Genomic DNA, 12475 nt, shown 5'->3' on the forward strand with positions numbered 1-12475 from the left:
TGCCTAGCCAACACGCTGCTTGGTATTATTTTAGACCAGAGTGTACAGTAGTGTAGATGCACAATGGTCAAGCTTGACAGGAGCGGTGTCGCACATTGTGACTCATAGTGCGTTGGTAAACTCATTTCGCGAAAGTGCACAGTCCGTCGGCTGTGACCGCGAGGGCCAGATGCGACGTTAGCAACCAATTCGCGAACCAACAAGCTGTACAGACTTCTTGGTGATGCTGCAAAAGAATACTGGCTGCCGAGAAACCTCGGCTCTTGTATTGGTGCTCTCAACGTCGCTACATGTACGATCATATAAAAATCTGGCGGTACCAGTGGTGCCAGTGGTGCCAAGCAGGTTAGCATCAAATATGTATCAGACAGAGTGCACGATGCCACGAACAACTGCAATGCGACCACAGCAACACAGTGGCTGCTGCGTCATCAGAGTACAGTACTGGGCATTGGGCCATTCCATACTGCTGTTCGTGTTCACATGAAACTGTTATATGTCGTTGACGCATCCGTCGCCACCACCACCTCATTGTGGCGTAACATTCACGCGGTGCAGCGTCATAAAGTCAGGGATCTCGGCGTACATACTCTGCCAAGGTAATACCTATCTGGTAGAAGTACTACGAAATGCTTCGAGCTACATGTAGATTTTTGGTGTCGTATCTGATATGAAATTGCGTGATCAATAAAAAGTGATCTTGTTAATAGGGTGCTGTACGCAACCTCAGTTCGATCTTGTATCGAATGCCATACGTCCGTTAGAGCGGCCTGTACAATAGGTGCTGCAGTTCCACTCATTCAAAGTTCTCGTAATTCCCCGGTACACCACCAAGTGCAGCGGTTGATGTTTTAGTTTTAGGGACCACTACATCGCAAATTGCTTCAGGTATTCTGCCGGCTGTGACGGTGGAGCCCAGCCGAAACCCAAGAGACACTTAAAGCCTGTTCGCTACGTAGCTGGAGATGGAGACGAAAACCAAAAGTGTGACCGGATTGGTCAAAAGTAGGTACAACTAGAGATGGCACTGTGAATTCGTCTCCAGCTCTTTGAGGTGGAGAGGGGCGGATCTACCTAGAGATTTACAGGGCCAGGCACAACATGGGAGACGAAGATGCAATTGTCCTCGCTGCGTGCTCCGCCGTGGCACAGGCTGTGGCTTTGTATGCAGACAGTTGCGAACCAGGACCTCCTGCTGGCAAGAAGAACCGTTTTATCGTCACCACTCTGCGCTTCGAGTCGATGCTTCAATCATCAGCCTATTCAAGCTGGTTCGAGACCAATCTGCGCTGTACGAGATCCACCTTCTTCCGTATAGCTAGCTTTCTACAAGAGCATGGGGTCGCTTTTGCACAAGCTAAGGTCAAGAAGCATTCCTACGAAAAGAAGGTGGCAGCGGCGCTGTATTTCCTGGGCTCAGCGGGTGGATATCGCGAGGTGGGAGCTGCAATGGGCATGGCTAGAAGCTACGTCATGGAGATCACTATGGAGGTAGACGTTAGAAGCTCCTTTCAGACGAGACTTGCCTCGGCCCTGTGCTGCTTGCGGTGCGGCCGAGGCTTGCAGACGCTCGAGCATGCGAGATGGAGCGGGAGTAGGCTCTGGCGTAGCAGACATCGCCACTGATACTTGAGCTAGCGGAACAAATGTGGACGCAGTCTCGGCGCCTTCTAGCAGCAGACCTTCATCACCGGCAGATGGTGTCAGCGAGACGAGGGGCTCGGACGCTGGCGTTTCGTCATGACGTGCGGGGGGCGCAGGAACCGAAGAGCCTTGAGCAGCGGCATGTGCCGCACGCGTGGCCGCACTGGTGAGGCGAGTCGGCATTTTCTCAAGTGGGGAGGAGAGCCATCCCATATCTGTCCTGTGATTGGCTTAAAATTTGTCTGGAGATGGATACATAGCGAACGAGCTGTAGGTGGAGATCAAGCACCATCTCCATCTCTAGTACAACGCCAACAGGCTCTTACGACAATTCGATATGCGCTCCGATCTTTGAAGTTGGCGACATAGACCGATTGGTAGTTTGTCGACGTTAGTTTTACTGCATTGCATGTACTGTAACGAATCCTTGCAGCAAATTCACGCCCATACCATCGACAATTAATTAGGCGCCAATCGGGTTGCTTGTATTCGTATTGTAAGACCGTTGCTGGCCTTACCGTCTTGCTGGTCTCCTTATCATATTACAGTATGGCGGCGCCATGCACACAGGGCGCCACGCTCCACTTTGTTTGTCATAAATCGTGATCCAGATGCTGGTGAGGAACGAGCACGGCATGGTACAGCGCCAGGCTGGACGCTTGACGGCCCAACAGAAGCTCGTCCAGATGGAGTTGATGCACTTCCCGCTTGGCACAAGTTCACCAGCGTGGGGCTCCGGATGAGCCCTTCGTTGTGCTGTTCGAACGAGACGGAGGAACTGATTGACTTCCGACGACCTCATTTTCCAATTGGCCTTCTCCAGCCACAACCTCATCGGCTCAAGTAAGACCAGAAAAACACAAGTCCATCATGCGTCTGTATCACGCTCTGCTCGTCACCGCCGCCGCCGTTCTGGCCAGCAACGTCTCCGCCGGCCGCGCCGACTGCGACATGGTGCCGGAGGTCCCTGCCGGCTCGTACGGCACGTCCAGCGGCTCGGCGCCGGTGAGCCAGGACTCGACGGCCAACTCGGACGTTGGTGCCAGCCAGGCCAGCCACGGCTCCGCTCCGGCTGACACCCCCGTGCAGCAGTACTCGACGGCCAACTCGAACAGCCAGGGCTCTGCTCCTTCGGACGAGACCCCTGTGCAGCAGGACTCGACGGCCAACTCGGACGTTGGTGCCAGCCAGGCCAGCCACGGCTCCGCTCCGGCTGACACCCCCGTGCAGCAGTACTCGACGGCCAACTCGAACAGCCAGGGCTCTGCTCCTTCGGACGAGACCCCTGTGCAGCAGGACTCGACGGCCAACTCGGACGTTGGCTCTAGCCAGGCTAACCAGGGCTCTGCTCCTTCGGATGAGACCCCGGTGCAGCAGTACTCGACGGCCAACTCGAACAGCCAGGGCTCTGCTCCGTCGGACGAGACCCCCGTGCAGCAGGACTCGACGGCCAACTCGGACGTTGGTGCCAGCCAGGCCAGCCACGGCTCCGCTCCGGCTGACACCCCCGTGCAGCAGTACTCGACGGCCAACTCGAACAGCCAGGGCTCTGCTCCTTCGGACGAGACCCCTGTGCAGCAGGACTCGAACGTTGCCTCTGGCTCGGGCGCTCCTTCCGGCGACGACGACACCAAGCAGGACGTTGTTGTCCCTGGCACGCCCTCGGGCTCGGGCTCTGAGGGTGCCACCCCTGCCCCCACCACCGGCCTGGACGTCGGTGCCAGCCAGGAGACGACCTCTTCGGACTCGGGTGTTCCCCCCACTAAGCAGGGTGTGGAATTCGTCACCCCCGCCCCCACCACCCCGTCGACCGAGGATGCCTCGCAGAAGACCGACGTCGCCGGTGAATCTGACGTTGCCGGTGAGGCTGACCAGGTGACGGACGCGCCCACCACCACGCAGGCCCCCACGGTCGCCTCGAGCTCGAGCTCTGGCCTGACCCCCACTGCTGCCGGCAACTCCACGACCGCTGCCCCTACCACTCCTCTGAAGGACAACTCGAAGCTGTGCGCGAAGCCTCGCGTGGTCGTCACGGAGGTTGATGTCGGCGCCACCGTCGAGAACAACGAGGAGGAGGCCGCCCTCAAGGTCATCGCCATCGCTGCTCTGCCCTCGGGCGGATCTCGCATTGCCTTCCAGAGCGGCGACAACGTCATCGTCCGTGAGCTGGACGCCAGCGACAAGCTGACCAGCACCCCCGCCGTCAAGGTGCCGATGAACGACTTCGCCGACATCTACGCCGACCAGAACGGCTTCGTGATCCTCGGAACGAGAGACGCTGAGGGCGGCGGCACCCTCAACTGCGGTAACCCGAGCAACCTGTGCGGCGGTGGCCCGAACCCCGCTTCGCCGTGCTACGACATGTACATGGCTCGCTACGAGGGCGCCAGCGAGAAGTGGGCCACCAAGCTCACGTCGTCCAGCGCCTCGCTGCCTCCTTACTCGTCGTCGGCCAGCGGCCCGGACGTGTACATGATCTGGTGGTACGCTCACCACGGCCGCATCGCGTACGACGGCACCAACTGGGCCGCGTACTTCGGCGCTGCCATCTCGACGTCGGAGGGCGGCTGCATCAACATCCACCAGGGTGACCGCATGAAGGTGGTGAGCCCCTCGGGCTCCATCACGGACAGCAAGGACTCGTTCGACTGGGGCTGCTCGCACTCGGGCTACGAGCGCATCACGTACGACGAGCGCTCCAAGAGCTTCGCGTCGATCTGTAAGACGGACAGCAACAACCGCCTCATGCCGCCCAACAACTGGGACGCGACCATCTACCCCGTGGACCTCGCTGCCTCCAACCTCGGCGACATCGTGCCGGACTCGGTCGCCTCGAGCAACAAGTACTGGTCGGCGGTGAGCAACGGCGACGGCGACAACGCCAAGGTGCACCTGATCCACTACGACCTGAAGTCGAAGGCCAGCGAGGACATTGTCCTGGGCGGCACCGACGCCAACGAGCGCGCTCCTCACCTCGCCCCCATTGGCAAGGACGGCATGCTCGCTATGTGGGAGGGCAGCTCGGCTGGCGGTGACCTCCGGGAGGGCGGTGACCGCACGATCTACGCGCAGGTGCTTGACCGTGCTACGGGCAAGACCATCAGCGAGAAGATCACGGTGGACAAGTCCGTTGTGGGCAACCGCTACCAGGCTCTCAAGAGCTACCCGGACGGCAGCGTGGCGTACCTGTCGAAGGGCAAGACCGACACGTCGGTGCAGGTCGTGCGCTTCTACGGCTGCTAAGCGGCCGTTGATGAAAACGGATAGAAGTGTCTATGCGTAGTAGTTGTTTCAATCTGCGAGGGTAGTTTAGATGAGCTAACCTTGAACATGAATGTGTAAATCGATTCCTTTCGTTGGATTTTATTAGTGAGTTGACATGAAGCGGATGGTCGGCGTTCAATTAAGCCTCTGTTATCACAACTTTTGAGACCACGGGATACCTCGCGCTTCATTGGAGCATTTCAGCCGCCATATTCAGCGAAGCGGATACGCCTATCGCCTCGAGACTCGCCGTGACCTGGACCAGCTTCGGCTGCTTGCACAAGAGAAACCTAAATGGAAAGCCCTCGAGAGGGCAATCGTCGCCGCACTGCCGGCGAAGAAGGACCCGACGTATGCGGACACCACCTTATGCCGTCGACTAGCAAAGCTGAGCCTAGCGACAGCATAGTGTGGTAACGCGAAAACGTAATACGTTACATTATTCAGCGAAGGCGTCTGAACTGGCCGCGGTTGGGAAGGGAACAAGGAGGGGTTTCGTTGAATGGGATACTTTGGCGCTATTCAAGGCTTGAATTTCATGCAACACCAAGAATCAAGCACCAGGAGCAACCGTGTATTGAGCGATTAAGGCTCTCCACGGAAAGCGTCACGAAATCCTGCCACACTCCACACATACTTGCTTAAGTACACTTAATGTAGATTTATACTGGGATAGGAAGCAACGTTAGTGCTGCTATCGCAGACCAAACAGGATTATATCCGTGGTTCGTCAAGTCAAAAGGTGACCCCTCTTGACACCTAACTGGTACATTGTCCTGAAACCGGTGTGACCCCGGTGCTGCACTGGGCCCTCCAAAAGGTTTATATGCGTGGGCAAGCTGAACTGGTAGAAAACCCATTACACCGGTACGACCGCGGTGCCGCACTGGGCCCTCCAAAAGGTTTATATGCGTGGGCAGATTGAACCGGTATGAGTCAGTAACATGTATCGAATAGTAGGAGTGAAGTAAAGTGATTCCTTCGCTTTCGTAAGTAGCATATAGGGGTTCCTGCGAAGTCGTCGGCGTGGACAGCTGACATTTTGCAGGAAATGTTTGTTTCCTCACGAGATTTGACTGGCTTTCATTATGCGAATGTTGCCATACAGTTCTTCTGAGCAAACGTAAGCGGGAGCCGCCGACGCTTACATCAAGTCCTTCATTGGCTAACATTTGACAGCAACACACAAAGAACATCGACCCAGCGGCAACATGAGTGATGGAGGCTCGCAACGCGCTTCTGCTCCAGCGCGGAGTACCAGTCATGCTGACGTCGAGGCGATACGCGATGCATGCGTCACCAAGCAAACAAGAGGAAAGTACAAGAGCAGCCTCAACGGGATTTAAAAGTGGATCAGGAGCTAGCACGCTAAGGAGGATGAGAATATCGCCAGGTTTTTCGACGCTGATGATGACATTAATCTAAGTGAGTTTACACCGAGTGTTTTTGAGCGTTTTCTGGTGTTCAAGAGTGCTTCTGTGAAGACGGCTACGCTGAGCGGGTACCGAAGTGCTATCAAGGATCTTTATCGCGTGAAGCGCGTGGCGCTGCCTCCTGAGTACCGTGATGATATGAAGCAACTGTTCTCCGGTATGAAGCGGATGGAGGCTGATCAAGACCAGACTAGCACCCCAAAAAATACACCAGGAAAGCAGCCACTCACGTACTCCCTTTATAAGGAGTTGTGCAATTCGACTCTCGTGGCGGGTGATGGCGGGTTTTCGCATCTTTTTTTGACTTCGCAGTGGAATTTGATGTGTCGCTCAATGTCGGTCCAGACTCTCCAATGTCAGCATCTCGTGGCGAAAGACGATAGCGTTGGAGTAATATTTGTGAAGACGAAGACTAACCAGGAGGGTTCAGGGTCCCGTGATCCACGCCACCTGTACGCGAACCCGCTGAGCCCATCAACGTGCTGGGTGACTGCCTTGGCAATTTATCTTGCATGCCACCCTCGATTGGAACCGGGGGCACTATTTCCAGGCTCTAACCAGAAGCTACGATTTAGCAAGGTGCTGGCTAACCTTTTGAAGCAAGGAGACGCTGGTAAAAATTTCGGTACGTACTCGGTGCGCAAAGGAGTGGCTACATTCGCTTGTGGAGGAAGTACAGGTGGTCCCTCGATCGTGAGTGTGTGTCTTCGCTGCGGATGGAGCCTCGGTGGAGTTCAAGATCGCTATTTCCGTTATGAAGCCGCAGGAGATCAATTCCTGGGGCGAGTAGTGGCAGGACTTCCCGTAAATGACTCTAAGTTCGCTACTTTACCGCCCTATTTTCAGAATGGCTCCGATAAAAATGTGAAATCGTGCGTGGAGATTATGTTTCCGGTTCTCTCTCGCGAAGCCAATATGGCAGGAATTTTGCGGTTGTGCCTAGCATCACTCGTGCATCACGCGGAATATTTGCTGCAGCTTTTACCGGCCACCCATGCATTACTTTCGACACATTTGTTTACAAGCCCCACTGTCCTTAGGACGCTTGAAGGCCAATTAGTTGCTGGAGAGTCTCTCTGGATGCGACCAACGGGGATACCGCCTTATATTGAGCTATACAAGAAGCTTGACCAGCAGCAAAGGTCAATTGATGAGCTGCCTGGCAAACTGGAGCAGAGAATGGAGCATGTACTTGAGAAAAGGGTGTGGCAGCGGGCAATATTACGAGAGAGTTATTGCGTGAGGAAATTCGATCGTTGTTAGACGAAGTTGGGCTTCACCAACGTCCGTCGATCAACGCCGTAGTGCCAGCGCCAGTTCCAGTGCACCAGTATCATGTCTGGGGCGGGAAATTTCATGTGCTACCTAGAGAATTTAGTTTTCCGAGTATCGATCCCCTTGGGGCATGGATGCTATGGTGGTTCGGAAATCCAAAGCTCAACTACCCCCCGTACAAAGGAATACCATCGGACGACCTGGATACATCGCAGAAAAAAGCGACGCTGTCAGAATGGTCAATTATGATGCGGCACATTATGAATGGGATTGAGGCCAAGCTGGACGCACCTATGCCCGAAATCCGTGACAAGAAACACGCTATTGAGCTTTACAACATTGGATACGGTACACTGCGGTTAAAACCAAGCAAACGTAAGCGAAGTGCTGAACAGCTTAAGCTTACAACTGTTTTGAGACTCATCCGACAAGCCGATCAGGAGCGAAACGAAGAAGACACTCAGCCGCCCAAGCGTCAGAGACACACAAGCCAGTCCGGTTGTCCGAGATTGGCAAGCAGGTAGTAGCTATATTCAAACAGTACACATTTACATTCGTGTTAGTGCAGTCGAGCTGATCCCAGTAGTGCGACGGAGTGTAAAGCTAGCAAACCTTGCTGGCGTAGAGGGTATCCTAAAGCCGAAGTTGTTAGCGTAAGTTTTATAGCCATTTAGCAACAACAAACACAAATCTGGTAGCTCGTGAAGTCGCCGCCTAGAACTCGGCTGTCGACTGTTGCAGTCACCGCTTAGTCGATGTTGCCTGCCGACCTCGATACGACTGCACGTGACCTCTGTACCTATGTATGGCACTTCAATAAACTGCTTGGTCGCCGTAGTCTCCTTCAACAGCATCAATATTAATCTGGTTAGCTCATGTAGGCTACGATACAACATCAGTATAATAAACTGCATGCAACGCAGTATACAGGACAACATGATATACAACATACCATTGTTCGGAGCACGCCATACCGCATCAACTCCTGTCGTCGTCTTCGCCGCTTACATCAACGCGGAAAGATGTCGGAAGCCTTGAGCGCCGGAATCCTGAGTGGGCCTCTCCCCCAGGCCTTCGAACGCCAGGTACGAATGCAGCGTGTTGAGCAGTGCGACCGAGCCCAACAGCTTGACTGAGTACGACAGCTTGTACAGCTGCAGCAGCAGACGCTTGCCTGTAAGCAGCAAAAACAACTGGACCAAGATTAATCCAAAGTCTTGTCACCAAGCATGAATCTCGCAGACATCTCTGACCAATGACCACACTTACCAAGCGCTAGAGAAGCACCACACGCAGGGGAGTGCTATCATGAAGAACAACACGTACCAAATAAAACAGGTTAGCAATAAGGTATAGCATTCGTTTGCTACGAGCGTACCGTTAGCGCCGTACTCGAGCGCCGATGTCTCGCACGATCATCCGTGATTTCTGTTTATTATTCTGCTGACTTGAGCCCTGGCCGTGCAAATTCTCGAATGAGGCGGATTTTGCAAAAGCGGCAAATGGAAGTCGCTGTGAGCCACCCAGTCCGACACCTTGCAGATTTTGTTCAAATCATACAGTGGGCCCGCGCCCGTCCCAAACATTATATTCCTAATTTTGACAAACTCTGGTCTCTGACATCTGGAAAAATAAAAAGGCGCGAACAGAAACTAAACGTAATTTTATCTTGACGTTTTTATATTGGTGTGTTGGGAGAAAGGACAGTCATACAAATTTCAAGTCAAAATTGGCTTAAACTGCATATATGCAGTTTAAGCCTTCAAATCTAAGCTGCATTATGCAGCATCCGGTTTGGAGGGGTTAAGCCTGCAGTTTGTATGAACCGAGCTCCTAAAGTTCAGGCAGGCTGAACGGCACATCGGCTCTGCCTGAAGCCACCCGATTATTAATACGTGGTTATACTGGTTATACGTGGTTGTACTGTACCGTGGTTTTGCCACACTGCACGAGTTCATCGCACTCAGTTCATTGCTCAGTCACCTAGATACCCGTTAAGTATTCAACAGGGGACAATTCCTACAGTACCAACGCCAGCAGTACTCTATTCAAAGCTCATCGACAAGGGCCTGCAGGTAATCCTCTCCGTAATGATAGCATCGGAAGACAACTAATAATCACTGCTGAACATGCGTCTTTCTCGATAGTCTTCATAGTTAACGACCTCTCGTGCAGTAATAAAGTCCAATCTCGTATCACCATCCGGAGGATACTTTAATTAATAAAAAGTATTGTGAAAACCGCTTCTTTTGCCTATTTTGGTCGTAAATCGATCGATTAGCACCGTGATTGAGCTCGATCGATTTGTAAATCGATCGCGCCCCTGCGATGCATACGTGAGTATGGAGACCAAGTCGATATAGCCGCGTTTCGAGCAGAATGCCCACCTTTTACTGGGCAATCGCGCAGCCAAGCGATGCGTATGGATCACGATCGATTTCGAACCCGATTTATACTCTGATTAATTAGATAATTGAGATCTAATAAGGGGTTTCTACAGATGGGCGTTTTAGCCGGTTCTCACAATAAACCGTCGGTCATCGGGGTAGTCTCTACTGTATTCTGTATCATTGTACTGTAGTGCTAACCAGAGGGTACCCCTACCGAGGATTGCTGACATTTTTACCCAAACAGAAAACATAGTCATTTTCCACACAGCCACACATGCACACACACAAATATTCGTCTCTCATCTTAACAGCCGAAGAAGCGCACGACCTGCACCGACGTGTCGGTCGTACCCTTCGACAAGTACGCAACGCTGCCGTCCGGGAAGCTTTTCAGAGCCTGGTACCGGTTACCCACCACCGACTTGTCCACCGTCACCTTGCTGCTGATTGCCTTGCCCGACGACGCATCCAGCACTTGGGCGTAGATGGTGCGGTCGCCGCCTTCTGCAAGATCACCGCCCGAGGAGCTGCCTTCCCACATGGCCAGCAACCCGCCGTCACCGATCTCAGCGAGGTGAGGGGCACGCTCGTTGGCATCCGTCCCTCCAAGCGTGATGTCGTCGTCGGCCGCAGCGTCGATAGCGAAGTGGATGAGGTGCACCTTGGCGTTGTCACCTTCTCCGTTGCTGACGGTGGCCCAGTACTTCTTGCTTGAAGACTCGCTGTCCGGGACGATATCTCCTAGGTTGGCTGCAGCGAGGTCTACTGGGTAGATGGTCGTGCTCCAGTCGTTCGGCGGCATGATGCGGTTGTTGCTGTCCGTCTTGCAGATTGACGCGTACCCCTTCTTACGGCTATCGTACGTGATACGCTCGTAGCCCGAGTGCGAACAGCCCCAGTCGAAGGAATCAGCTTGCGTCACAATCTTACCGGACGGATCCACAACTTTCATGCGATCACCCTGGTGGATGTTGATACAGCCACCTTCGGAGGTGGAGATGGCGCAGCCAAAGTATGCAGCCCAGTTCGTGCCGTCCGAGGCGATACGACCGTGGTGCGCGTACCACCAGATCATGTACACGTCCGGACCGCTGGCAGATGACGAGTACGGTGGGAGCGACTTGCTGGAGGACGTGAGCTTGGTAGCCCAAGTTTCCTTCGAACCGTCATAGCGAACGAGATACATGTCGTAGCAGGGTACGGCTGGGTTGGGGGCACTACCACACAAGTTGCTCGGGCTACCGCAGTTCAAAGTGCCACCGCCTTCGGCGTCTCTCGTTCCCAGCAGCACGAAACCTTCCTTGTCAGCGTAAATGTCAGCGAAGTCGTGGAGCGGCACTTTCACAGCAGCAGAACTGCTCACCAGCTTGTCATTCTCGTCCAGCTCGCGGACAACCACATCGTCGCCGCTGTGGAAGGCGATCCGGGATCCACCCGAGGGGAGGGCAGAAATGGCTACGACCTTCAAGTTTACTTCGTCTTCGTTCGCGTCCACCGTGACACCGAGATCCACTTCCGTGATACGCACGCGCGGCTCCGCGCAGAGCTTCGAGTTGTCCGAGGATGTCGTGCTGCTGCTCGAGTTCGTAGCAACCGATGGCGTAGCAGCCGCAGACGCCGAGGACTCCGTCTCAGTCTCAGACGAAGACTCTTCTGTGGAGTCGGTCGTGGGAGCATCCGTGGTTGGCTTGGAGACTGGAGCATCGGTTGCCGTCTGAGATCCCGGGCCTGCAGCGCTGGCCTCGTTGCCTTCTTCATCGGAGGAACTGGTGGGGGTGTCGAAGGAGAACGACGAGCCCGTGGAGGTGACGGGGGCATCCGCGACGGTCGAAGTTGACGGTCGGTATCGGCAGGTGGCAGCGGAAGCAGCATCGTTGTGGCTGCTGGCTAGAAGAGCAGCCGCAGTTGCAATTAGAAGATGGTACAAACGCATTGCGGGGAGATCGCAAAAGGGGGAATGAGGACGCCTTTGTGCTGTTCGAGCGAGTCGGTGGAGGTGACAGTGCCTAACCGGTCAGTTGTAGTCTACAACATCTACAACTTGTAGATGTTCGGACAGCAATGCCCGACCGACTCGAGGGAAGTGAACCTGGTCGTGTTTCTCAGTCTAATGTAGCGCAGCGGGGCCTTTACCCTGCGTAGAGAGCGAGGAGGCGAGCAATGATGAAGTAGCAATATATCAGCGGACTAGCTTTTACCGGTCACCTGACAGGCAAATTCATGCAGCTCGCGCCCAGATCAGATTTTCAGGTAAGTGCATCACTTCAAAGCACCCATTGGAAAAGTACGATTTGGGCTTTTTGATCTTTTCGATCCCTCAAGCTGTTTTAATCAAGTTTGAAAAAACCTCTCTAAAACGATGGTCGTCGTCGAAGGTAACTGCTCACGGTACTCGCGTAACTGCTCACGGTACTGCGCGGCTGGAACGGCGTTTGCGCGCGGGGTGGTGGGCGAGTTGGGCGAGTTGAG

The 12475-nt window shown here is 54.3% G+C and overlaps 8 protein-coding genes across 8 annotated transcripts; 6 read left to right on the forward strand and 2 right to left on the reverse strand.

The window, feature by feature from the left end:
- Positions 1 to 1242: 1242 nt before the first annotated feature.
- On the forward strand, positions 1243 to 1494 carry PHYSODRAFT_379561 (hypothetical protein; the record flags this gene model as incomplete). Its single annotated transcript, XM_009529955.1, has 1 exon — positions 1243 to 1494. A coding segment is annotated over one exon (252 nt), but the record flags the coding sequence as incomplete, so codon positions are not given.
- A 1020-nt stretch (positions 1495 to 2514) lies between these two features.
- Positions 2515 to 4887, forward strand: PHYSODRAFT_510312 (hypothetical protein; the record flags this gene model as incomplete). The annotated part of the gene is made up of 2 exons (XM_009529956.1): positions 2515 to 2598; positions 3637 to 4887. 2 exons carry the CDS (start codon positions 2515 to 2517, stop codon positions 4885 to 4887), a joined length of 1335 nt encoding a protein of 444 aa, XP_009528251.1.
- Positions 4888 to 6299: 1412 nt separating this feature from the next.
- PHYSODRAFT_378474 (hypothetical protein) lies at positions 6300 to 6749 on the forward strand (the record flags this gene model as incomplete). Its single annotated transcript, XM_009529957.1, has 1 exon — positions 6300 to 6749. A coding segment is annotated over one exon (450 nt), but the record flags the coding sequence as incomplete, so codon positions are not given.
- PHYSODRAFT_382410 (hypothetical protein) lies at positions 6750 to 7334 on the forward strand (the record flags this gene model as incomplete). The annotated part of the gene is made up of 1 exon (XM_009529958.1): positions 6750 to 7334. A coding segment is annotated over one exon (585 nt), but the record flags the coding sequence as incomplete, so codon positions are not given.
- A 353-nt stretch (positions 7335 to 7687) lies between these two features.
- On the forward strand, positions 7688 to 7861 carry PHYSODRAFT_375534 (hypothetical protein; the record flags this gene model as incomplete). The annotated part of the gene is made up of 1 exon (XM_009529959.1): positions 7688 to 7861. A coding segment is annotated over one exon (174 nt), but the record flags the coding sequence as incomplete, so codon positions are not given.
- On the forward strand, positions 7862 to 8140 carry PHYSODRAFT_505472 (hypothetical protein; the record flags this gene model as incomplete). Its single annotated transcript, XM_009529960.1, has 1 exon — positions 7862 to 8140. The coding sequence occupies one exon, from the start codon at positions 7862 to 7864 to the stop codon at positions 8138 to 8140; it is 279 nt and encodes a 92-aa protein (XP_009528255.1).
- A 480-nt stretch (positions 8141 to 8620) lies between these two features.
- On the reverse strand, positions 8621 to 9035 carry PHYSODRAFT_332885 (hypothetical protein; the record flags this gene model as incomplete). The annotated part of the gene is made up of 3 exons (XM_009529961.1): positions 8621 to 8790; positions 8886 to 8919; positions 9009 to 9035. 3 exons carry the CDS (start codon positions 9033 to 9035, stop codon positions 8621 to 8623), a joined length of 231 nt encoding a protein of 76 aa, XP_009528256.1.
- Positions 9036 to 10310: 1275 nt separating this feature from the next.
- Positions 10311 to 11939, reverse strand: Avh1b76 (Avr1b-1 avirulence-like protein; the record flags this gene model as incomplete). Its single annotated transcript, XM_009529962.1, has 1 exon — positions 10311 to 11939. The coding sequence occupies one exon, from the start codon at positions 11937 to 11939 to the stop codon at positions 10311 to 10313; it is 1629 nt and encodes a 542-aa protein (XP_009528257.1).
- Positions 11940 to 12475: the final 536 nt, after the last annotated feature.

Source organism: Phytophthora sojae (assembly GCF_000149755.1).
Source record: "Phytophthora sojae unplaced genomic scaffold PHYSOscaffold_5, whole genome shotgun sequence".
Classification (NCBI taxonomy): Eukaryota; Oomycota; class Peronosporomycetes; order Peronosporales; family Peronosporaceae; genus Phytophthora; species Phytophthora sojae.